This window comes from Podarcis raffonei, chromosome 16 (genome assembly GCF_027172205.1).
Source record: "Podarcis raffonei isolate rPodRaf1 chromosome 16, rPodRaf1.pri, whole genome shotgun sequence".
Classification (NCBI taxonomy): Eukaryota; Metazoa; Chordata; class Lepidosauria; order Squamata; family Lacertidae; genus Podarcis; species Podarcis raffonei.
This window is the reverse complement of record NC_070617.1, coordinates 11,025,767-11,050,384: the sequence shown is the minus strand read 5'-3', so window position 1 is coordinate 11,050,384 and position 24,618 is coordinate 11,025,767. Positions and strand designations below refer to the sequence as shown.

Here is a 24,618-nt window from a genome sequence, read left to right as displayed (position 1 = left end):
AGGGGGGCAAGGTGCGTCTGCTTAAGACCTTAAGGGTTTCCCGTCCCCTCCCGGTTCCGGCAGGCTGAGAGCCTGTGCTCTTTTTGTTTATTTATTCGGGAGCAAGGACTATTGATTTGCATGGGGCTCCTTACTTCAAATGAGGACTGGGAATTTTATATATTTATAATATGTGCACATTTATATTGCACCCCGCCTTTTTTCTCAAGGCGGCTTACAGATAAAAATAAGAACAGCTAGAAAAAGACAATCGTTTAAAAAAAAATTAAACATTGATAGAATTAAAACTATGTACATATACAGTGGTACCTCGGGTTAAGTACTTAATTCGTTCCGGAGGTCCGTTCTTAACCTGAAACTGTTCTTAACCTGAAGCACCACTTTAGCTAATGGGGCCTCCTGCTGCCGCTGCGCCGCCAGAGCCCAATTTCTGTTCTCATCCTGAAGCAAAGTTCTTAACCTGAAGCACTATTTCTGGGTTAGTGGAGTCTGTAACCTGAAGTGTATGTAAACTGAAGCGTATGTAACCTGAAGTACCACTGTATACAATTTATCAGATCCACACCAGTAAATTAGAGTTGTTCAGGGTAGACCCATTGAAATGAATGGGCATGGCTTAACTCAGGTTCATTCATTTCAACGGGTCTCTGGATATTTATTAGATTTCTATTCCATATTTCCTCCAAGGAGCTCGAAAGTGCTGTTCATGGTTCTCTTAACCCTAATGAGCTTCATGGCCAAGTGAGGATTAGAGCCCTGGCCCATCCGTCCCCCCACTATATCCTAGTCCAACACTCTGACCACTACAACACACCGGTTCTCATTTCAAGTAGAATTTAGTTAGGTACAGCTGATCTTCCACTGTAGTAGCCCAGAGAGAAAAATCACATCCTAAGCAGCCGTTTGTGAGTGAGTAGGTCGACAACACTGGAAATTTAAGCCAAATGTTCAAGGGTTGGCACCTACAAGTTTAGAGATTGCACACTTTGTTTTTCTGAACATCTGTTGAGCTCTTTCAAATTCAGGCACCTCATACTGCTGCCCTGCTGGCATTCAACGTCTGCTGGGTTATTTCCATTTATTTTACAGTATTTTATTTTATTATTTCAAACATTTATTGCGCTGTTTTTCAACATCTATGAAGGAGTTCCTCAAAGCAACTTCCAAAATACAAGGGCAACAGGGATCCAAATGCTGAAAGGCAGGTTGTCGAAGTAAAATGATGAAATGATATATCCTTGCTTCTTCCTCAAGGGGCCTGCCACTAGATCTTCACAACAACCCTGTGAGGTAAGTTAGACTGAGAATGAGAGAAGCGAGTGATCAAGTCAAGGTCAGTAAGTGAGCTTTGTGGTTGAGTAGAATTATGCTAACTACTCTGAGTGCCTCTGAGAAAGTGCAGAGTGTGTTCTGTTCTGGCATCTCTTACTGTGCGCCTCAAATTATGACGTGAGAAGCTTCAGTTCACGTATTATGTATTACATTTATATCCCACCTTTTTTCCAAGGAGGCCAGGGCGGAGTACATGGTCCTCCTGTTTTATCTATTCACACAACAACCCTGTGAGGTAGGTTAGGTTGAAAGATAAAGACTGGCCCAAGGTCACCCAGTGAGCTTCATGGCCGAGTGGGATTTGAACCCTGGTCTCCCAGATCCCAATCCAACACTTTCACCACTACAGTGGTACCTCAAGTTAAGAACTTAATTCGTTCTGTAGGTCCGTTCTTAACCTGAATCTGTTCTTAACCTGAAGCACCACTTTATCTAATGGGGCCTCCTGCCGCTACGCCGCCATCGTGCGATTTCTGTTCTCATCCTGAAGCAAAGTTCTTAACCCAAGGTACTATTTCTGGGTTAGCGGAGTCTGTAACCTGAAGCGTCTGTAACCTGAAGCGTCTGTAACCCGAGGTACCACTGTATTGCTATCCTGGCACCCCAGGTTGAATAATTACACTGTTTCACCAGATAGGGAGTGCTGCATCTTTAGCCAATTTTTACAACTTTCATCCCAGTTTTCTCCATCAGGGGGGAGAAGGGAGAGGTGACAAGCCCCCACCTGCCCTCCAAGATCATGGACATTCTGAGGCTAAACGCTCTAAGCAAGAATCCTGGGAACTGCGGTTTGCCGTAAACACCCCCTGCAGGCTGGGATACCATTGTTCTTGTAGCCAGGGCTTAGTGCAGCATGCAGAAGGTGCCAGGTTCAATCCCCAGCAACTCTAGGTAGGGTTGGGAGAGATTTCTAATGGAAATCCTGGAAAACCACAGCCTGTCAGTGTGTAGGAAATACTGAACTAAATGGAGCAATGGTTTGACAGCTTCCAACGTTCCTAGCCTGTCTCGTTCCCTTGTCTTTCTGGTGTCCTGCCTTGGACCCAGCAGTCCTTGTTGCAGCACCGAGCCTCTGAACCGCCCACTTTGGGCTGCTTAGCCCAGCTGGGGGGGGGGGAATCAAAGTTTCCTTTGTCAGCCCAAACTCAGTCGCCCCAGCTTTGTGGAATGTTGTGCCTACAAGCACAGGCAAGGGATCCAGATCACACGGAAAGCACGGCTCAGGATCCAGGCTTCGAGGGATCTGGAAGGAGGGAGGGATAATGTGCTTCAGGGTTGAGCCTGTCCTGGTGATCCCCAACCCATTTACCTTCCCCACAGTAGAAATCTAAAAGTTTCCAGGACTGCTGTAAACACCATATATTTAAAGCATATTCCACCTCCCCAAAGAATCCTGGGAACTGTAGTTTGTTATGGGTGCTGGGAATTGTAGCTCTCTTTGGGGGTATGCTCCAGGACTCAGGATTTTTGTGGAATGTATTTTAAACGTGTCTTAAAAGGGTCCTGGGAAAGCAGGTGGGCGGATGAGCATGTGCCAAAACTAGCCTAATTTTATGGGATTAATTTTGAAGTAACTGCTGAACAAACATCAGACAGATCAATGCCAAGCAGATATCAATCAGATGAATAACTGCACAACTTTCCGAAGACGTCCGAAGGCAGCCCTGTATCAAGAAGTTTTTAGTGTTTGACTTTTTGCTGCGGTATTATTATGTTGGAAGCTAGACTGCATAAATACTAAATTATTGTTAATACAGTATATTTAATGTAAATTTTGCATTTGCTGCTACACCCAGTTCTGCCTCTGGCACAACCCACCAGTGACATGTGGCCCTGCACAAGGGAATGTGGCCCTCAGGGTGAATAATCCAAGCCCTCACTGCTGCTCTCCTCAGCAAACTGGGTTGTAGAATCAGCACCATTCATGGCCTGGCTGCCAGTTTCCAGGCCCAGGTCAAAGGGCTGGTTTTGACCTATGTGGCTCAGGTCTCCCAATACCTCAGAGAGCACCCCATCTCATATGAACTGACCCGGACCTCATCATCTGAGGCCCTTCTTTGTGTGCTTCCTCCGTGAGAGGTCTGGAGGGTGACAACATGAGAACGGGCCTTTTCTGTGGTGGCTCCCTGCCTATGCAATCTCTCCTGGGAGGTTTGCCTGGTGCTGTCATTAGACACCTTTAGGTGCACAGCAAAAACATTTATTTCAGACCCTCCAAGTATCCCTATTTTCCCAGGACTGTCCCGTATTTACAGAAGCTGTCCCAGTTTTGACAGCGGAATGTCCCGCTTTCCCTTAGGACGTCGCTATTTTAATCGGAGAAATGCTGGAGGGGATGTTGTTTTGTGCCAGGCCTTCGGTTTGTAATCGTCTGTGGCCTCTTTGAGTGGGTGGGCATGTTTTAAACTTGCAGTTTAAAAATAGGGTTGTCTTTGTCCTTTTCGTTTGAACGCATGTGCTCATTTGTTTTACACGCTATACAGTGGTACCTCGGGCTACAGATGCTTCAGGTTACCTCGGGCTACAGATGCTTCAGGTTACAGGTGCTTCAGGCTCCGCTAACCCAGAAATATTACCTCGGGTTAAGAACTTTGCTTCAGGATGAGAACAGAAATCGTGCAGCAGCGGTGCGGCGACAGCAGGAGGCCCCATTAGCTAAAGTGGTACCTCAGGTTAAGAACAGTTTCAGGTTAAGAACGGACCTCCGGAACGAATTACAGTGGTACCTCGGGTTAATAACTTAATTCGTTCTGGAGGTCTGTTGTTAACCTGAAAGTGTTCTTAACTTGAAGCACCACTTTAGCTAATGGGGCCTCCCGCTGCCGCTGTGCCGCCGGAGCACGATTTCTGTTCTCATCCTGAAGCAAAGTTCTTAACCCAAGGTACTATTTCTGGGTTAGCGGAGTCTGTAACCTGAAGCATATGTAACCTGAAGCGTATGTAACCCGAGGTACCACTGTACAGTAAGTTCTTAACCCGAGGTACCACTGTAAGCTGCTTCAGTTAAAAAGGTGACCAATAAATTTAATCCATATTAAGGAGAATAATAACGATGACCCATTGGGAGGCTGAAGAGAGGGATGCAGGCCTTGGACCAGGCTTTTCCACCGCTCTTGCCCTGAGGCTTCATCTCCTCTGGCATTCCTTCTGGAGGCCGTGACATCGCCTACACCTCAGCCGAGAATGCGGCTTGACAATGGCCGCTCTTTTGCCCAGCTATGTCGCCGGAGCGTGTGGAGCAACATTTAACGAGCCAGCGGGCATAAATGCCCCCTTTTCACTTTTGTTCCGCTCTGGCTTGTTCTTCCCCCTTCTTGGCTCCAAAGCACCCCACCCCACCCCACGAAACCGAATGCCAGGCTCCCATTGGCTCGGCGTTTCTGCCGAGACGGCATCCTTCCCAGGCCGGCCAGGTTCTTAAACCAAGGGTGCCACCCTCCGAGGCACCCATCGCCAAGGAACCGCCGTCTCCGCCATCGCCAACTCTTCCCCTCCATGTGGCTGTAGGGATTGTACAGTAACCCAAAAAAAGAAAGAAGAGGGGGGGAAAGCCATGGGGACCCCAGGCAGCTCAGGGAGGGAGAGAGCCCTTCTTCTGCTCACGGTGCTGGTTTCGACAATGGGTAAGTTGGTGTTTCGATGGGAAGGGGTCCTGGGGGTCATCTAGTCTGACCCCAGCAGATCGATGCGGGGTGAAGTGTCTCTGGCAGGTGGCCGCTGGACCACTGCTTCTGTACCTCCGGCGAAGGAGCGTTTGCCGCTTGTTAGGAAACATAGGAAGGCAGCTGTCTTATAGCAAGCCAAAACACTGTTCCATCTAGCTCAGTGTGGTCTACACTGACTGGCAGAGTCTGTCCAGGGCAGCAGGCATCGGGACACTCCCAGGGACTGAGCAACGGACAAGATATCTTTTACCTATTCAGAGATATCGGACAGTCCCTTTGCGACTCCTCTTAATACCCATGGGAAAAGGAGGGAGAAGTTGGTGGTCATCAGGAGAACTCAAATGACGAAGCGTTCAGAGGTAGACTGGTTCTGAGTGAGGAGGCTCCATTTTGCTATCGCAAGGGGCCTGCCCCCCGTGATTGTGATTTAATTTAGTGTGGGCCGCTGGGCTTGCGTTCAAATTCCACTGTGGCTATTGTGAAGAATAGTCGCTCCTTACAAACTTATGGGCTGCCTTGCCGGTTCACGCAGCTCAGAAATGGGGAGCCTGGGGCTCTGCAGATGTTGTTGGAGTACAACACCCATCATTCCTGACCATCGGCCATACTTGCTGGGGCTGATGAGAGCTGCTGATAACAACATCTGGATGGAGGGCTCATCACCCTCCTCCCAGGAGCAGCCAGCCAAATGTGACGATGGAAGGGCATTCAGGCAATGGCTTTCCCTTCTCCCCCCCCACATGCTATTCAGAGGTAGACTGCCCTTGAACCTGGAGGTTTCACCATTAGCTGTAATTGTTCCTGCTAATTCTGATTCTGTAAATGGAGCACCTATTTATCACGCTAAGTAGATCTGTGTATTCTCTGTGATTTTCTCTAATCCTTGTCATTTATTTTTTTTCCTGTTGTTGAAAATGTTTGCGGCACTTGCGGGAAAAATATCTAAGTGACTTTAAGCTTATATTTTTATCTTGATGTAATCAGTAACCAAAACAGTAATGTGTGTAACAGCAAAAATAATAGGTTTCATCCAAGGCTAGTCCTCAGAGTAGACTCATTGAAGTGAACTGACTGACTAACTAAAACTCATTCATTTCAGTGGGGTTGCTCTGAGCAGGACTTAGATACAGCCCAATGATAATAACTTAACCCAACTCAGAGTAGACCCATTGAAATCAATGACCATGACTAACGTAATTGGTTTTAATAGGTCTAATCTGAGTAGGAACTTAGCTGGATACCAACCAATAATCATAATCATGTTGCAAAGAGTTCCACAAGCGAATTATGTATTATATCTATCCTGAAACTACTGTTCACCTTTTCTTTTTGGGGGGGGAAGGGGGTGGAATCCTGGTCTGGGTGTCCCATATTTATTGTTATTTGTGCCTCATAGTGGTAGTCTATAATGTGGTTTGACCTGGGCAGCAATGGTGGGGTGCTGGAGTGATCCGGAGATGATCTCGTTATCTAGGAAAGGAGTTGACAAGAGTGGCTTTCTGGATCCTACCCAGCCCTGTGATTTTGAGTCTTCCAGGGATGCCAGAGTTACAGCCCTGGAAGCCCAGGGTGGTGACTCAGTATTAGCATGAGATATAATCATCATCATCTTTTCTTTATATCCCGCCCTCCCCGGCCAAAGTTGGGCTCAGGGCAGCTAACATCAGATATATAACATTAGCATAAAATCAAACAATAATTAAATTACCTCCTAAAAACAGGTCAAAATCAAATTAAAGTCTAATTAGATGGTATTCTGCAGGGTTAGGGTTATATATTTTGTAACTATTTATACCTAGAAGCCTAAAATCCCAGGGCGCTTTCAAATTACCTGTTCATTGAACAAACACCCTGATTTATTTTCAGGGTGGATAGACGAGGTGGCATATTCCTGCGTTGCAGAGGGTTGGCCTGGATGACCCTCGTGTTCCCTTCCAACTTTACAATTCTGTGATTTGGCACAGGGACAAAAATTGACCAAATACCAATCGTTTTCCTTCTTTTTTAAAAACAGCCACAAAGACCTATTGCAGTCATAACTTAAATTGCTTCCATCTCAGCTGAGAAGTGTGTTAGAAGAACAAAGCGATGCATTTTATATTGCTCTGGGACCTCTTTCCATTCTCTTTTGGAAAATCGATAGTGTGTGCATGAGAGAGTGAGTTAAAGCAAAGCGAGCCATTAGGAAATACATTGTCCTTTAACTGTCCCCGACCTCCTGACAAGGAGGATGGCCAGACTTCCATGTCTGACCTGAAGTCTCCGGGGTTGCGTGGCCTCCTCCATGTGGCAGGTGGAGAGACTGAATCTCCAGGTGTGTATGAGTGGCGTGCCTTTAATAATAAAACATGTTTGCGCTGTGCATGCAGCTTGCAAGCTTCAGCCCAGAAGGAGCTGGTTGCAAATTATGGCAGAGACTCTGTTGCAGGGGGGGGGGTGCCCTCCTTTGCTCCCCTTTCCCAATTAACCTCCGTCTCCAGGGCCTGCCCCTCTGACATCACCAGAAGCCATCCCTAGGTCTCAGGACTGGACCCTGAAACCACCAGGTACTCCTAACCTGGCAAGTTCAATTTATACGTGATCGTGGCCTCCCATGCTTTCTCGTTTTTCCCCAATCTCCAGTTGGATGGATCTCTAAGAATGCCCCCCCTTTTTTTACTGCCTGAGCAAGTCTTTCCAGGGTGAAAAGGGTGTGCAGAAGGCCCCTAGGACTTTTTATTTAATAATATGCAATATCCTGCCCTTTGGTTTATTGGGAATGTGCCTCTGCTGCCACCCCAACCCCCCAATGTGGCTTACAGTTATGAACATTTAAAAATAAGGAAATTAGAAAAACATACAACACAATGCAGTCTAAACACAGCAGTGGAATCAAGAAACAGAAAATGTGAGAAAGGAGTAATAATCCTGGGAATTGCAGTTTACCCCGACAGAGTTTAAATTCCCAGCACCCTTAACAAACTAGTTTCCAGAATTCTTGCATATGTGTGTATGTGCGTGCTTTAAATGTAGGGGGTACAGACATTAACAGAAATATAGGAAGCTGGCTTGTCCCGGTCCATTTTGCTCATTATAGTGGTACCTCAGGTTATATACACTTCAGGTTACATACGCTTTAGGTTACATACGCTTCAGGTTACAGACTCCGCTAACCCAGAAATAGTGCTTCAGGTTAAGAACTTTGCTTCAGGATGAGAACAGAAATCGTGCTCCGGCGGCTTGGCGGCAGCAGGAGGCCCCATTAGCTAAAGTGGTGCTTCAGGTTAAGAACAGTTTCAGGTTAAGAATGGAGTTCCGGAACAAATTAAGTACTTAACCTGAGGTACCACTGTACTGTCTGCACTGACTGGCAACAGCTTTCGTGCAGGGAGTCTTTCCCAGTCCAGCGTGGAGATGCTGAGGATTGGGACCTCCTGCATGCCAAGCGGGAGCCTTGCCACCCAGCTACATGGCTGTTCCTTCAGAATGGGGATGTGAGAGATCAAGGGGACAGAAGAAGCTTGCCTTTCCCCGAGTTGGATTCTTTCTCCATCTATCCCCATATTGTCTACTCTGACTGGCAGCTGCACTGCAAGGACTCAGGCAGCGGCTTGGCAGTGGAAAAGGTTTGAGAGGGGAAACGCATCAAGCGACAGTACTTCTCGGGAAACAGCAGGCTCGATATGGATTTGTGGCAAACGTCACATGTCAGCAGCTTCGGAAGGCTAGGAGTGTGAGTGTGCTGGAAATGGAGTTAAGTGGCAATGTGTAGACTGCCTAGAATTAGCACTCTCTGCCTGCCGTTGGCTCTGGCGCCACCTACTGTTGGGCTCCCTGCTTTCTGCCCTGAAAGTCCCAAAGGTTCAGTAGCTACCATTGTGGGCATCCAATCGACAATAGCTATTGGTTACAATAGAACACTTTTCCCCCAGTCTAATTTCGAGGTGGGAAGAGGCAGGGGAGGACTTGGACCATCTTGGAGGCTGCAGCTATAAGCAATCACTGCATTGAGCCAGACAGGAGGGTGTCAGGCTGGTCTCCAAAATTCCATGTCCTGAGTTCTGATTGTGTTGTTGGATGTAAAGATCAGGTTGCATAATGGCAGACTTTCCCTTGACTCCCAGCTTGGAAGAAAGGCGGGATATAAAGACTAACAACAACAACAACTAGGAAATAATAAGTCTATCTGCTTACATATATACTGCATAGTTCTGCAAACTTAATTACATTTTATTGTTATTTTGTTATTGTTGTTTTCCTCAGCTTTCTTTTGTTTTTTATGTATTCCCCCCCCCCTTTTCCTTTTTTTTCCTCTTTTGTTTTTCTTTTCCTTATTCACTTTCACTCACTGTAAAAATTTCAATAAAAATTTCAGGTAGGTAGACATATACAGTGGTACCTCGGGTTAAGAACTTAATTCGTTCTGGAGGTCCGTTCTTAACCTGAAACTGTTCTTAACCTGAAGCACCACTTTAGCTAATGGGGCCTCCTGCTGCTGCTACACCGCCGGAGCACGATTTCTGTTCTCATCCTGAAGCAAAGTTCTTAACCCGAGGTACCATTTCTGGGTTAGCGGAGTCTGTAACCTGAAGCGTCTGTAACCTGAGGTACCACTGTATAGGATGGTGCTGTTACCCATTCTACAGAGAGACATAAAATGCCTCCTTTTTCAGATTGCACATGGCTATATAGACCCTGCCCATATAAAGCACGTGACTTCCCCCAAAGAATCCTGGGAACTGAAATTTAGCTTTTGCAGAGCTACAGTTCCCAGCAGCCTTAGCAAACCACAGTTTCCAGGACTCTTTGTCAGAAAGACATGTGCTTCAAATTGACATACCACCCCCAGTAAGAAAGTATGTCTTGGGCCACAGGTACACTAGTTTCCATCTAGTATATGCAATATAACAGTTTTGGACCACTGTGCACTCCATATCCCCTGTACAGGGTGAGAAATCTGCAAATATCTCTACTAGCAACTTTAAAAATACCGTATTTTTTGCTCTATAAGATGCACCAGACCATAAGACGCACCTAGTTTTTGGAGGAGGAAAACAAGAAAAAAAATATTCTGAATCTCAGAAGCGAGAACAGCAAGAGGGATTGCAGCACAGCGAAAGCAGCGATCCCTCTTCCTGTTCTGGCTTCTGGGATAGCTGCGCAGCCTGCATTCGCTCCATAAGATGCACACACATTTCCCCTTACTTTTTAGGAGGAAAAAAGAGCAAAAAATAAGGTATAGTAGTTAAGGTGCACTTGACAATTTTGTAAAGTTCATCTTTCCTTACCAAGGAGAAATACTGGTAAGAATGTTAATATCTGAGGGAGAGAGTGTATTTATTTAATATATTTCTGTTCTGCACCTTCTGCATAAGTTTTCCAAGGCAATAAGAACATGAGAATGTGTGTCATTGTACGAACTGTGCAGTTAAAGGACATTTACAGCACATTTCTCCCAACAAAGAATCCTGGGAATCACAGTTTGTTAAGGAAGCTGGGAACTGTAGTTCTGTGAGGGGCAAACTACAGTACCCAAGATGCTTTGAGTGGGGGCGCTTTTATTCATAGCAGTATCAGAAAAGTTAAAGTACTGTCTAAAGACAGAGAGAAATGAGGCTGACCCATAAGACGTTGTGGCTCTCTGCTGGTCATTCTAACCCATCTGATGAATGAATCTTACAAATCAAATATCCCAAAATGTTATGAACATAAGCAGAGCCTGGTGGATCAGGCCAATGGCCCAACTAGTCCAGCATCCTGTTTTCACAGTGGCCAACCAGATGCCTGTGGAAAACCGCAAGCAGGACCCAAGCGCAAGAGCAACTCTCCCCTCCTGTAGTTTCAGGAGCAATTCAGAAGCATTGCTGCCTCCAACTGTGGAAGCAGCAACTGTGCAAGAAGGTAAAAGGTAAAGGAACCCTGGACATTTAAGTCCCGTCAAAGGCAACTATGGGGTTATGGTGCTCATCTCATTTTCAGGCCGAGGGAGCCCACATTTGTCCACAGACAGCTTTCCGGGTCATGTGGCCAGCATGACTAAACCGCTTCTGGCGCAACAGGACACTGTGACGGAAGCCAGAGCACACGGAAATGCCATTTACCTTCCTGCCACAGCGGTACCTATTTATCTACTTGCACTGGCGTGCTTTCAAACTGCTAGGTTGGCAGGAGCTGGGACAGGGCGACAAGAAATGCATAATGCAACTGTGGAACTGTGCATTATGCATTTCTGTGGAAATACTGGGAACCTGGTCCTCAATTTACCTACTAATACCCTGCAAGTTTCAATTTCTACTCTAGCCCTTTTGCGTGTTTTGCTTCTTTCTTCTTTAGTGGATATGCTTTGTACAACTTTTGTATTTATTTATTTATTTATTTATTTACGTACTTACTTACTAACTAACTAACTATATGGAAATACTAGATATGGCTAGCTTCTGCTTTTGCAATCCCATTCTGTTAAAAAGCCATAAAAAATAAATTGGGAAATAAAGCTTATTTGGGAGTGAGGTGGGTATGCTATCAATGTATGGTGTGTATGCAGCCCAGGACTATTTTGTAGAAATACCCTTATCTTTCTAGATTCAGTATTCTAAGCATAGCAATTATGGGTTTCTTAATGATACCATCTGGGATGTGCCAATCGAGACATGTTGTGCAAATAATTTCAAAATGTAGAATTAGGGGCTTTAATTCACTTTACTTCTTGTTGGTTTTTTTACAGTGAGAATTTATTGTGCATTTTAAAGCAAGGCCATTTGGAAAGGTACCACAACAATCCAAACAAGTTTCCACCAAAATTATAGTTGCTGAGTCATTAAGTTTTGCCAAATTTATGGGTTCCCCAACCCATGCCAGTTTAATGCAGTATTTGTAAAGAGACAGAGTTTTATGGACCGTACCCAATGAAATTTTGGAGTCAGCCGTTTCCAGCTTGGTTTTAAGAAATAAGCAACCACGTTTTCCTCACATACAAGTAGCAGGAAAGTTTTGCTTTCAGTGAAATCCTGAGCAGCAGTAAGCTCAATACAAAGGAAGGTACAGTCATACCTTGGTTCTTGAATTTAATCCGTTCCGGGAGTCCATTTGACTCCCGAAACGGTTCGAAAATCAAGGCCTGGCTTCCGGAAGCTGTGTTGGACATTTGGCTTCCAAAAATTTTTGCAAACCAGAACACTCACTTCCAGGTTTACAACATTTGGGAGCCGATTTGTTCGACAACTAAGGTGTTCAACCACCAAGGTACCACTCTACACAGTGTGAGGTAAAGGTAAAGGGACCCCTGACCATTAGGTCCAGTCGTGGCCGACTCTGGGGTTGCGGCGCTCATCTCGCTCTATAGGCTGAGGGAGCTGGCGTACAGCTTCCGGGTCATGGGGCCAGCATGACTAAACTTCTGGCGAACCAGAGCAGCACACAGAAACGCTATTTACCTTCCCGCCAGAGCGGTACTTATTTATCTACTTGCACTTTGACGTGCTTTCGAACTGCTAGGTTGGCAGGAGCAGGGACTGAGCAACGGGAGCTCACCCCCGTAGCGGGGATTCGAACCGCCGACCTTCTGATCGGCAAGTCCTAGGCTCTGTGGTTTAACCCACAGCGCCACCTGCATCCCTTACACAGTGTAAAGTTAACCCCAAATTACAGGCCTCCAAGGAAAATGCAGCAAACACACAAGCTGTGTACAGTGGTCTGCTAGGCTCTCTCAATAATTATTTCTATCCTGCCTGCCTGGGGCTGCAAAAACAAAACAGAACACAAAACCCACCAGGAAGCCTGTCAGGCCATAATACTCAGGGCTGACGGCCTGTGTTAGGTTTGGTGTGTTGCAAAGATGGCTCCACGACCAGGTGGAGTCAGATGGCCACCTCAGAAAGTAAGTAAGAATTTCCTGAATTTCCCCAACTGCCCTGAGGGGGGGCAGGTTTGGTGGAAAACATTGTGCCACCACCTCTGTCAAAACATAGGTTCTTCCGGACAACCTGTCCATCGAGCATCTGTCCTGAGTTGTTTGTGGGGGGTGTTGTGCCAAAAACAAGTGTTGTCCCACCTTTTCCTGCTCACTTTCCTTATGGCAGAAAGTCCAATTTTTGAGGGAAGCAGGTCAGTGGCGCAAGGCCTGCCAGTCAACGATAACTGCGTGACTTGAACTTGCTGGTCTGTGATTGAATCCCACTCCTAAAATAGCGACAGTCAGAAAGTGCCCTAAGATTGAACTCCCCTTCCAGCCAGGATCAGTACATGGAAAGAGAGAGAGAGAGGAGCCATCTCGCTCCTTTGCCTCAGGCAGCAAAATGCCTTGGCCCAGATCGGATGCGTTCGCACAATATGCAGGCCTGTTTTATTGGCCATGCCGGAGAGAAGAAAAAGAACAGGGGCAAAATCTCCTGGCTCAGGGAAATTGCCCGACATGTTGGAATTTGTTCCCGGGGGTGGAACGACAAAAAGACGGGATTGTGTGGCGTACAATGCCCTCTTTGATTCCAAATGTCGCCCTGGAGGCTTCTGGGTAGATCAGCAATGTTCCACAGCCCCTTTCGGTGGCGATGGTGGACCACAGCAAGGTTCTGCAGAAGGAACCTCCTACACTACAGATGGATGGGCGAGGGGGCGTGGAGACAGGAACAAAGTCTTACAGAGAGCAGTCACACTGGGCCAGTCTCATGAGTCAGATCCTTGCATATTCTTCCTTCCAAACAAGGGAGCTGTGTACACCTCCACTACCCCACGTAGGTCTGCCTCTCACACTCCAGGCCAGAGGAAGCACATGACATCCCTGGGCATCTCTCCAGGTTACCTTGTTTCTGCAGTGATTTAAAAGGGCCGGTCCTACCATTAGGGAGAGTGAACTCACTGGTGACGGCTGATTTCGAATGGCAAGAAAAGATGGCAAAATATTAGTGGGCATTTTATTCATTATTATTGGTGTGCGGTTGTTGTTTTTTTACTGCCAGGGTGGGGGACAAGTCCCCTACTGGCTCTGATACATAAATAATTTGACTGGTCTTGGGTAGAAAATGACTTTCCGTACAGGAAGGGAAAATATCAGTTGCTAGGAAAAGTTTTGATGAAACCAGGCGCTCTCTGTGCTCACATCTGCACCACACATTTAAACCACATGACTGCAGTTTGTCAAGGAATCACTCACTCTGAAATATAGCTGTAATGGAGAAAATTATGTGTAACTTGAGATTTCAACCAGAACTAGAACCCCCAGACACTTTTTATATGCTTTGGCATTCTTTTATGGCATACTGTATAGCAAAACCATTGTTTTAAAGACAACCCATGTCACAAGCCTGGCAAATCTGGAGCAACACGTGATAATCAGAGCTGCCATATTTCAAAAAGTAAAAAGTAAGATTCAGGACAAGCTGCTGCCTTCCGGAAATTCTCCCTGGACGTCACTTCCGACTTTGAAATTCCAGTTATGTCCAGGAAAATCCAGTTGTATGGCAGCTCTAATAATTTGATAACGCTGATAGTCTTTACTTGGACTGTAACCCATATGCAACTACACTCACTCTATGTGCGTATTTTATAGTTTTGGTTTTTTATTTTACTTTTCATCTGTTCTTATAATTGTTCTCTCTGCTTTATATGGTTGTACAAGTACAACAGGGTTTTGTTTTGTTTTTGCTCAATGAATGAGTAGAGGACCACAGTCAAAGATATTCAAGAATGCTTTCGGAAATATAAATTACCTTACTCTTTAATTTGTTATTTATCAGGCAGTGAAGTTCCCTGGTTGTTTAATCTAATTTATATTTATTTAAAGCATTTTTATATTGCTCTTAAGGCCAAAACAAAGGATCTCAGTGTGTCTTAAACAGCTATGTCTCCTGCCCTTTCCACCTAAAAATCTATGACATGAAAGGAAGATAATAGTCTATTCTCTCAGCTACCATCATCCCTGGCCATTGGCCATGCTTGCTAGGACTGTAAGGAGTTGTACTTCAGCAACACCTGGATGGCCAAATGTTCCCCATACCTAGTGTGTACATAGCCATTAATAATAATAATAATAATAATTACCTGCACTTCCCCTTAAGGTCCCAGGGTGGGTTACAAAATGAAAACACAATTAAAAATAATTTAAAACAACTAAAACACTTAGCTGAAATGAAGAGGAGAGGCTCCCAAAGCAGCTTACAAATGTCAGTGGTAAAGCAGTCCCTGCCATTGTGTTTACAATCTAAAAGACATGGCACAAAAGGAAAAAGGGGTGGGAAGGGAGGACGAATGACGGGGAAAGAGCGCAATGCATGTCTCTTCTTTTCTCTCCTTTGCAGTGCTAACTCCAACTTTGGCCATCCACGTTTACACAGACCGAGAAGTCCATGGCACGGTGGGCTCCAAAGTTACGCTTTCCTGCTCCTTTTGGTCTAGGGAATGGATCTCCGATGACATCTCCATCACTTGGCGTTTTCAGCCAGAAAATGGCAGAGACGCTGTTTCGGTAAGCATTTGAAGCATTTATCTGAAGCATTTTTACCTCATTCATTTTGCTCCTCAGTTTAAGAGGGAGAAGCCATTCTATCACTGAGCTGCATCCGCTCCTCAAGGGCGCATCCACACCTCCTGACCGTATCTCATCCCACCTTAGATATTCCACTATGCCAAAGGCCAACCTTACATAGATGACATTGGACGCTTCAAGGATCGCATTGAGTGGATTGGTAACCCTCGCTGGAAAGATGGTTCCATCGTCATCCATAACCTGGATTACATAGACAACGGCACCTATACATGTGATGTCAAGAACCCCCCTGACATCGTGGGGAAGTCGTCTCAGGTCTTGCTCTACGTCTTTGAAAATGGTAAGGTTTCCCTTCCAGGTGAAAGGTCTGCTCATATTGGTATGCAGAGCACAGCTTGTGAATCTGGTTAAGAGAGCAGACTTTACCTGCTGCGCTCACACACACAGAGAGAGATGCTTGTAGGGTAAGAAAACAACACAGCTGCTTATGATAGGAAGTACAAAGCTTGGATAGAAAAGTTTCTAGTTCCAAAATGACTAATCTAGAGAATGCAAGGGCAACCATGCTTGCCTTTTCTCTCTCAGATGGTAGATCCAAGGTGACCCCGTCATCTTTAAGTCCGAGAGAAGTGTGAGGAGGAGGACATTGTAAGCAGGATGCAACCTAAGAGGCACCAGTCCCAGCTGGACTACAACTCCCATAATTCCTTACCATGGTGGCTGGGGCTGATGGGCGTTGGAGTACTGCAACATAGGTTCCCCAGGGGTGGAATAGAGTTAGGGGGCATCCAGGAGAGATATGAATGTGTATAAAAGAGTCTGAATACTTGCTAAGGAATTAAAACACAGTATATGAAGTCAGAAAACTAGAGTTATAAGAACACCACATGGATGCTAGGAATTGAACCTGGGACCTGCTGCCTGCAAAGCAGGTGCGAAAGCCCTTCTCAGAAGCTTAGGCAGCAGCAGAAACTTAAGCAAATACCTTACGCTAAAGACACATTGCTCTGTCTAAAGAGAAAACCCTGCGGCCAGGGCTTTATAGGGCCTGGAGGACAGTGATTGGCTCTTGTGAGGTCAGCTGACTGATGACTCAGGTGACCCCCTAGAGAACCAAAAAACTCAGTCCAAGAATGGCCAGGAGGACCAGGTTTGGCCCTGATGTTTGCAGGCTCCCCATCCCAGGTCCAGGTGGTGCTTGTGGGCTGGAAGCTCCAGTGCAATGTCTTTTTAATTTTAAACAGCAAAGTTCTCCCTTCTTCTGCTTCGTAGTACCTACCAGGTATGGTGTTGTGTTGGGAGCTGTCATTGGAGGTGTTCTGCTCGTGGTCTTTGTTGTGTTGGTGATCGCCTATCTCATCCGGTATTGCTGGCTGAGGAGACAAGCCACTCTGCAGCGGAGACTTAGGTAAAGCGCCCAGGAGGATGGACATGTCATAGAAGGGCAGAAACTATGAGTGTCGCCCTGGCTGCTATATACACACACTCCTTACTTCTTAGATTTTTAAGGGCATGGAGAATGCTTCATTCAGAGACTTCCCTCCACTACAGTGCCAGGAGCTGTAGTCACAGGGATCTATGACACTTGCTACGCCCATTTATTTAAATACTTATAGAGCGCATTATATTGCGAGGCAGTAGGCAACCTAGAAGCACATAATGCTACAGTAAAAACAATTTTAAAAGTGAAACATCACAGCGAAATCTGGTTGGCAGAGAATCTCAGGTTCAAAAGTCCTGTCCAAATAGTACAGTTTCCAGAAGATATCTGAGAGAGAGGAGGGATGACTCCTGAACAAATTTCTATTGGCAAGAAGTTCCATAGGGCAAGGCCTGCCACACTAAAGTCTTGGGATGGGCGGGGTATAAATAATAAATTTTATTATTATTATTATTGGCCCTTGGTAAAGGCCAGCCAGACCTCAGGGGCATGGGGGACAGCCAAAATTGCCCTGAGGGCAAGACCTCAGCAGTTGAGATTGAGGGCAGCTGTGTGCCCTCATTCATAGAGGAAGTCTGGCACAAGTCCAGTCTAAACATGAAGTCTGATGCTGCCCATCAACCCTTGAGCAGCAGACTGAGCAAGCAGGCAAGCACACAAGTCACCTGAGCCACATTTGCACCATACATTTAAATCACTATAATACCACTTAAACAGTCATGGCTTCCCTTCCAAAATCCTGAGAGCTTTCAGGCCCCTTGCAGAGATACAATTCCCAGAATGGTTTAACAATCATTCCCTCTTACCATAGAACTATGGGAATTCTATATCTGCAGGGGGAATAAGGGGTCTGCTAACGACTCCCTTAATGAACTACAGCTCCCATAATTCTTTGGGGGAAGCCATGAATGTTAGAAGTGGCGTCATAGCGCTTTATATGTTTGGTGTGAATGTGGCCCTGATCACACAGGCTTGCACCTCTCCGGGGAGATGTATTTCTAATTAAATAACATTAATTATTTCTAAAGCTGCATCTATGCATATAAATAAGCATGTGAAAAATTTAGGAAAACCTGTATTCTCCTTTTTCCCCTTTGGCAATGTGTAGCCCTTTCCTCGCTTGCACAGAAACATATCCAATGTGAGGGACCATTCATGCATTCCAATAAGCGCAGAGGGCATGACTTGTTTCTGTTTCCATTTCATTTCAGTGCTATGGAGAAAGGGAAGTTGAGGCTGGGCAAGGATTCTTCAAAAAGAGGCCGTCAGGTGAGTGTGTGTGTGTGTGTGTGTGTGTGAGAGAGAGAGAGAGAGAGAGAGAGGGAGGAGAGGAAATGTGTCGGGGGGGGGGAATGAGTGGGATGCATAATATATTATGCTGGTTTAAGAAACCTGTGCCACAACCACACCAAACATTAAAAGGGCATAGCTTCCCCAAAACAATCCTGGGAACCTTAGTTTGTTAAGGGCGCTGGGAATTGTAGTTCCAAGAGGGGTAAGCTACAGTTCCCAGGTTTTTTTGTGGGAAACCACGTGCTTTAAATATATGTTTCAATGTAACACCAATGATCAGAGCGTAATAACCTCATGGATCAGGCCAGTGGCCCATCGAGTCCAGCATCCTGTTCTCACAGCGGCCAACCAGATGCCTGAGGGAAACTCAAAAACAGGACTCAAAAACAAGAACTATCTCCTGCCCTGTGGCTTCCACATGCAGAAGTATTACAGTGGATGCAGAGCACAGCCCTCTTGGCTAGTAGCCACTGATATCCTCCAGCTTGTTGGCTTCTCAAAGGCACCTGGCCTCTGAGGAAAAGGATGCAGGCCTAGACAAACAGGCCCACATTTTTTGGCTTCCTGCGTGGTGACAAGACTCTCTTTTCCCTCCCTGTTTCCCCTCTCCTGCTGAATTCTTCCCTCTGCTCCTGTAGCAACCCGTCCTGTACGCCATGCTGGACCACAGCCGCCTCACCAAGTCGGCAAGTGATAAGAGGTCCAAGAAATAGCGGTTAGCCGGCAGGGAAGGTACCCAGAAGAAGGTGGGCGAGAAGAAGGTCGTCATGACCATCGAGATGGAACTGAAGAGGGACCAACTCGAGGCCGGAGGCCTCAAGCCCGCCGTCAAGTCCCCAAGCAAGAACAGCCTCAAAAACGCCCTCATGAACATCATCAAAAGCGATTCGGAAAAGTGATTGGATACTGAAAAGGTGGCGATGATCCCAGCCCTCCGTCCTGAGGAGAGAGGCCTGGGATAGTCTCCCCTGCATCCAACCCTCTTGGTTTTGTATCCCGCCATGTTCTTACACACTTCATTATAGCCCATCTAGTCCGGGGCTGATGGGATTTGGGCATATTCCTGCCCAGTCTCTGTCCCTATTAAGATATTGATGGAGAGCCTTTCGCATCATATATGTATATCCAAAGCATAGGGAATTTGCACCCACCTTACTGACTTAACATTATTAATAACTCCTAGGACGTTGTGTGCACATTAAAACCATGAGGCAAACTGAGGCAGGGTTAATCCTAGGGAACAAACTATGCCCTCTCCCCATTATGAGGTGCCTCTTCTTCTCTTTTAAGTCTAGAAACAGGCTGGTTCAGCATCTTGGAACACCATCACACCCATGCTTTGCTACTGAGAGTAGACCCACTGAAATTAATGACCCTGGATAAGTTAGGTTCATTCATTTCAGCAGATTTACTCTGAGTTGAATACCATGCAGATACATTTTTTCCTGAGGCACAGGCGACTCTCCTGAGTGACCCAGTCTCGCCACTGTCATCTTCAAGACCTCCATGCGAAAGCTGTAGCTAGACAACAGACCGGGCTTATTTTCTGGTTTTCTAATGGGAACCTGGCCTTCTATTTAGGGTGAAATTTCACCCTGAACTACAGGGCTCCAGTTCCCATCAGTCACTAGGCCCGATACGATGCCTTGAGGCCTGGATAGACAGGTGTCCTCCTACTTCTAGTTTTCCTCAAAATCCCCCAAAACATTGGCCAAGAAAGACATGCAACCTCCCCAGACAGGGGTACCTTCTACTGCCCAAACGGCTGTGACATAACCCTCTTCCGCTCAGTGTTTTTCGAGCACAGGTGTATTTTTTTCCTATTCCCACCCCCTTTTAATCCAAGGATCAAATATATATATATATATATACACACGTGTCTCTGAGATTCAGAAGGATGGTTTAGCTCCCTTCCCCAATTGTAGGTTAACCAACCCCACCTTTGTCTGTTTACTTCAGCCCCTGTTTGGCTGCATATAGGTGAAAATGCTAATTTTCCGGAAGGCAAGATAGTATTTTGCTGGTGCTCCATCTCTGCCTAACCTTCCCTCTCCAGTGCAAGCTCTCTTTTGCCCCAATTCTTGCAAAAGCACACCACAGGGGGGTTATCAACGGAATAAGGCACAATGCATTTGCCACAGAATTTCGCTTTAGACACAGTCAGGGGCTCCTGCTTTGAGCGAAGCATCTGAGGAATTTCTGGAGAAGTGAGAAAAACAGAGCACTCCCGAATTTCCTCAGGGAGGGGGTTTCGCCCATTTCCAGGTTGTCACCAGATTTTGCCCAAAGCTGAATTCTAGGCAAAGGGTGAAGGTTTGGGGGGGGGACGATGAGGGGTTTTGATAAGAAAAATGCCTCAGGCAAATTCCCATGCATCCTTATGCCAAATCCCCTTCTCCTTCCCTGCCTTTATCATTGATATTCTGGTTCATCCTGCATCTTCACTAATCCCCTTGAGGGGAATTAAGCCATCCTGGAAACAAGCCTTCTCAACAGTGGTTCAACCTTACAGTGTGATCCCCAACCCACAGGAAGGTTGTTATTAGTTCTTATTAACCACTGATATATTTCTGTTAGTCTCTCTTTCCTCTTCTTTTTCCCCGGTGACCGAACGCCACATGACGTCACACGGTTAATACCTCTTCATATTGAGGCCTCAGTCTTTCACCTTCTATGTCCTCATTTCTTTTTTTATGATGTGTCCTCCTCTGTTTTCAGATTAACTCTCCTTACCCAGGACAACATGCTCCGTAACTTAGTAGGCCCAACGGCCACCAAGTGAACAAAACAAAAAAAAGATCTGGAGGCCAATCGTTCTGCTAGGCCAGGAAAACGCCATACTGTTGAGGAAGGGCCCCTACCCAAACTTGAACTTACATTTGGACATACTATTGCATCCTCTGCTATATCATATATGCACACTTCCCCCCCACAATGCTTCAGAATCTTCCTTTTCAGTTGTGAGCAAGGAATCTAACACTGGCGTGTGGTAGGGCCTAGCAAATAGATTCGTCTCCATAGATATGTATATAGCCAACCACACACACACACATACTTTCTGTGTAGCAGTCAACCGCCTTTGTGTTTTGGTTTTCTTGTTTTTAAATGTTATGTAAAATGGTGTATTTCATTTCCTTTTTGGGGGGGTTAGTGGGGCTTTCTCAACTTTGTGTACATTCTCTCAAAATCAGCAGCAACAACCAAAAACGATACATGACACAATTAAAAAAAAAGAAGGGAAGTTAATAAAAAGACTGACATTTCTAGACAGAGATGGTCTCCTTTCTGTTCTAGGATCCATATCAGCAGCTGAAATGTGTTTAAAGCAGGACCCGAACACAATAACAACTCTCCCTGCCATAGCTGTCAAGTGTCCCTTATTTGGTGGGACAGTCCCTTATCCCAGTGCCATGTCCCGCTGCTGTCCCTTATTGATGAGGCTTCATTTTGCTGCTGGCTGGGCTTTCTGCCTTTGGCTCAGAGGGGCTCAGAAGTTGAACATACCTGTGCCCGGAAAATCCCTTATTTTGGCTGCTGATCCCTTATTTTCGAGGCTGCTGGTCCCTTATTTTCAAATCTGTAAGTTGACAGCTATGCTCCCTGCTTGCATTTCAGGGATATTCAAAGACACATTGCTACCTCTGACAGTGGAGGGAGGATATAGCTATTGTGGCTAGTATTATGCTCCATGAATTCGTTTATTTCCCGTTTTAAAGCCCTCTAATCTGACGGTCCCTGCTCCTGCCAACCTAGCAGTTCAAAAGCATGTCAAAGGGCAAGTAGATAAATAGGTACCACTCCAGCGGGAAGGTAAACGGCGTTTCCGTGCACTGCTCTGGTTCGCCAGAAGTGGCTTAGTCATGCTGGCCACATGACCCGGAAGCTGTACGCCGGCTCCCTTGGCCAATAAAGAGAGATGAGCGCCGCAACCCCAGAGTCGGCCATGACTGGACCTAATCGTCAGGGGTCCCTTTACCTTTAATCTGACAGCCACCACTATATTTTCTGGGAGCCAATTTCATAGTTCAACTATCACTGTGTGAGAAAGTTGTTCCTTTTGTCTGTCCTGAATCTTTCAACATTCATCTCCATTGGTTCTGGCCCAGAGTTCTGGTTTTATGAGAGATGAGTCCCAGTATTAAAGGCAGCAGCTAGCAAGCAGGTTTGAGCCTTGCTCCTCGCCACCCTTAAGTGCTCATCCAATTAGCTCAAACTAGTTAGTTAACACAATTATGGGCACTGACTTGATTACATTGAAACCCCCAGGAGTGTCCGATTAGCACATCTAAATGCATTTGCTAGGTAGCTTCAATTAGGAGGCAATTAGCAGAAAACAAGCTCCAAGAGAATCAGTTCCAACTAAGGTTGCCAACTGCCTGGGGTGACCGCCTCACTTTGCCTAATGGTAGGGCTGGACCTGTGACTGGCAGTAGCTCTCTAGTGCCCCAGGCCAAGAAAGATCTATCCAATGGAGTTGGGGGTGGGTGGGTTAGGGTCGGGAACTGTTTTCAGACTGAGGGCCACATTCCCTTCCAGGGGTTGCATGCCAGCAGGGGCAGATCCAAAGGCAAACATGCTGGCATTCATGTCTCGGAAGACAATGGAGTGTGCCTTTAGGTTCAAGATGTTATAGAAAAAAATGGGGTTTGCTTTTACAGCCCAGCTCTCCATCAAGGGACTCAGTGTCCCCTAAGTCCATTATCAGTCAGACAATAATGGATAGAGACAGGATTTTGTGAAAGCAAGGCAGATCTTTATTTTTCTGTTGCATAAGAGTTCCCCACCCCTTTCAAGGAGGTGAGGACCCAGAACAAAGGTGTGCATAACTTTTAAAACTTCAGAAATTGCCCAACCCCTTAGCCAAAGACCACCCTAAAGCATCATGCATATATCACAGAAAGAGGCATTTAAGAGAGTGGCTTATCTCCTGTCTGTCAAGATACTTGATAATGGTCACAGATTGCATTACTGGGCAGTCTGGGCCATTCTTTTGAAATGCTAATATCTTAGTTCTTGCATCCAGGTCATAGGACTACCCTATTCACACACAAAATATGCCCTTAAAACAGGATTTGTAAGTGAAAAGAACCATTTGGAGAGATTTTTCCCAAGATATTTCCTTCTGCAGAAGAAATATTTGGGTTCATTAAGAGTCAAGATGGCTTCATGATTGCTCTCCTGTACTATTTCAGGCATGTGGGTTTTGTGTGCGCTTCTGAACATTCATTTTATTTATGGTCCCTTGGAATTATTATAACATATTCCAGTCATGCTAAATCATTCAAGGTGTGGTGGAGAGCTGGTGAGGGGTGCAATTTAGCAAGAGGGGGTGTGGTCTGGGGAGAGCTGAAAAGGGTTAAGGCTGGAGTCTTCCAACAAAGCAATTTTTATCTCTCCACTTAAAAAGTCAGAGTGGTAAAGGGCTATATCAGATGTTGGCTGAAGCCCATCATTGGGACAGCTGTCCCTCCATCTCCCAGCAAATACTGCATTCAGTGTTGCCTGGTAAGCATAATCTTGACACAAGGGCTAGAAAATAGCAGTTACGCTTGTGTGATTGACCCATAGCAGATTGTCAAACGTTGTATAGGAAAGGGGCAACAGGCTGAAACAAGACCCAGGAAGAACTGACAGGTGAAAGAAGAGGACTTAAGGGAGGGCTGTCAGAACATTTTGATCATTGACACAAAAACGTAAAGATTTTATACAGGGGACTGGAAACAGTCAGTGCTGTTCTACACTCTCCTAGCTGCAGTGCAAGCTCTCCGCTTAAGAAATGGAAACCCGGGTTGAGTCACTCCTACATCATCACCAACTAGGGGCTTGTCCAATTAGCTCAGGCTAGTTAATGCAATTACGGACACCAACTTGATTACATTGCAACCCCCAAGAGTGTCCTATTAGCACATCTAAATGCGTTTGCTAGCTGGCTTCAGTCGGAAGGCAGTCACCGGAAAACAAGCTCAGCAAGACGGGGAGATCCTCTCGCTCCTGGGAGCTGGAACGATTCCAACCAGAGACACCAGCTTTTCTTCTAACAAGCCATGAAGCTAAGCATGGGAAGCTGCCTTAGAGCAAGCCAGAGGATTGGTCCTCTCAGCTCGGTATTAGCACTTCTCCAGCATTGCAGACTGAAATCTTTTCCCAGGCCTACATGGAGATGCCAGAGATTGAGCCTAGAACTTTCTCCATGCAGGACAGATGCTCTTCTGCTGAGTTAGGGTCCTCCTAAAATAAAGTAAGATTCCAGTCTTCATGGTTCAAGATGAACAGCTGATACAAATAAGAATACAGTGGTACCTCGGGTTACATACGCTTCAGGTTACATACGCTTCAGGTTACATACGCTTCAGGTTACAGACTCCGCTAACCCAGAAATAGTGCTTCAGGTTAAGAACTTTGCTTCAGGATGAGAACAGAAATTGTGT

At 45.9% G+C, this 24,618-nt stretch overlaps 2 protein-coding genes across 2 annotated transcripts in view; one reads left to right on the top strand and one right to left on the bottom strand.

Annotated features, from left to right (window-relative positions):
• ZBTB3 (zinc finger and BTB domain containing 3) overlaps window positions 1-24,618 on the bottom strand; it is a 223,094-nt gene that overhangs the window by 131,960 nt on the left and 66,516 nt on the right. The window lies entirely within an intron of this gene.
• MPZ (myelin protein zero) lies at window positions 4,726-21,456 on the top strand. The gene is given in 6 exon segments (XM_053369949.1): window positions 4,726-4,955; window positions 15,269-15,435; window positions 15,583-15,796; window positions 16,729-16,864; window positions 18,109-18,166; window positions 18,829-21,456. Coding segments are annotated over 6 exon segments (906 nt in total). The 5' UTR covers window positions 4,726-4,885; the 3' UTR covers window positions 19,090-21,456.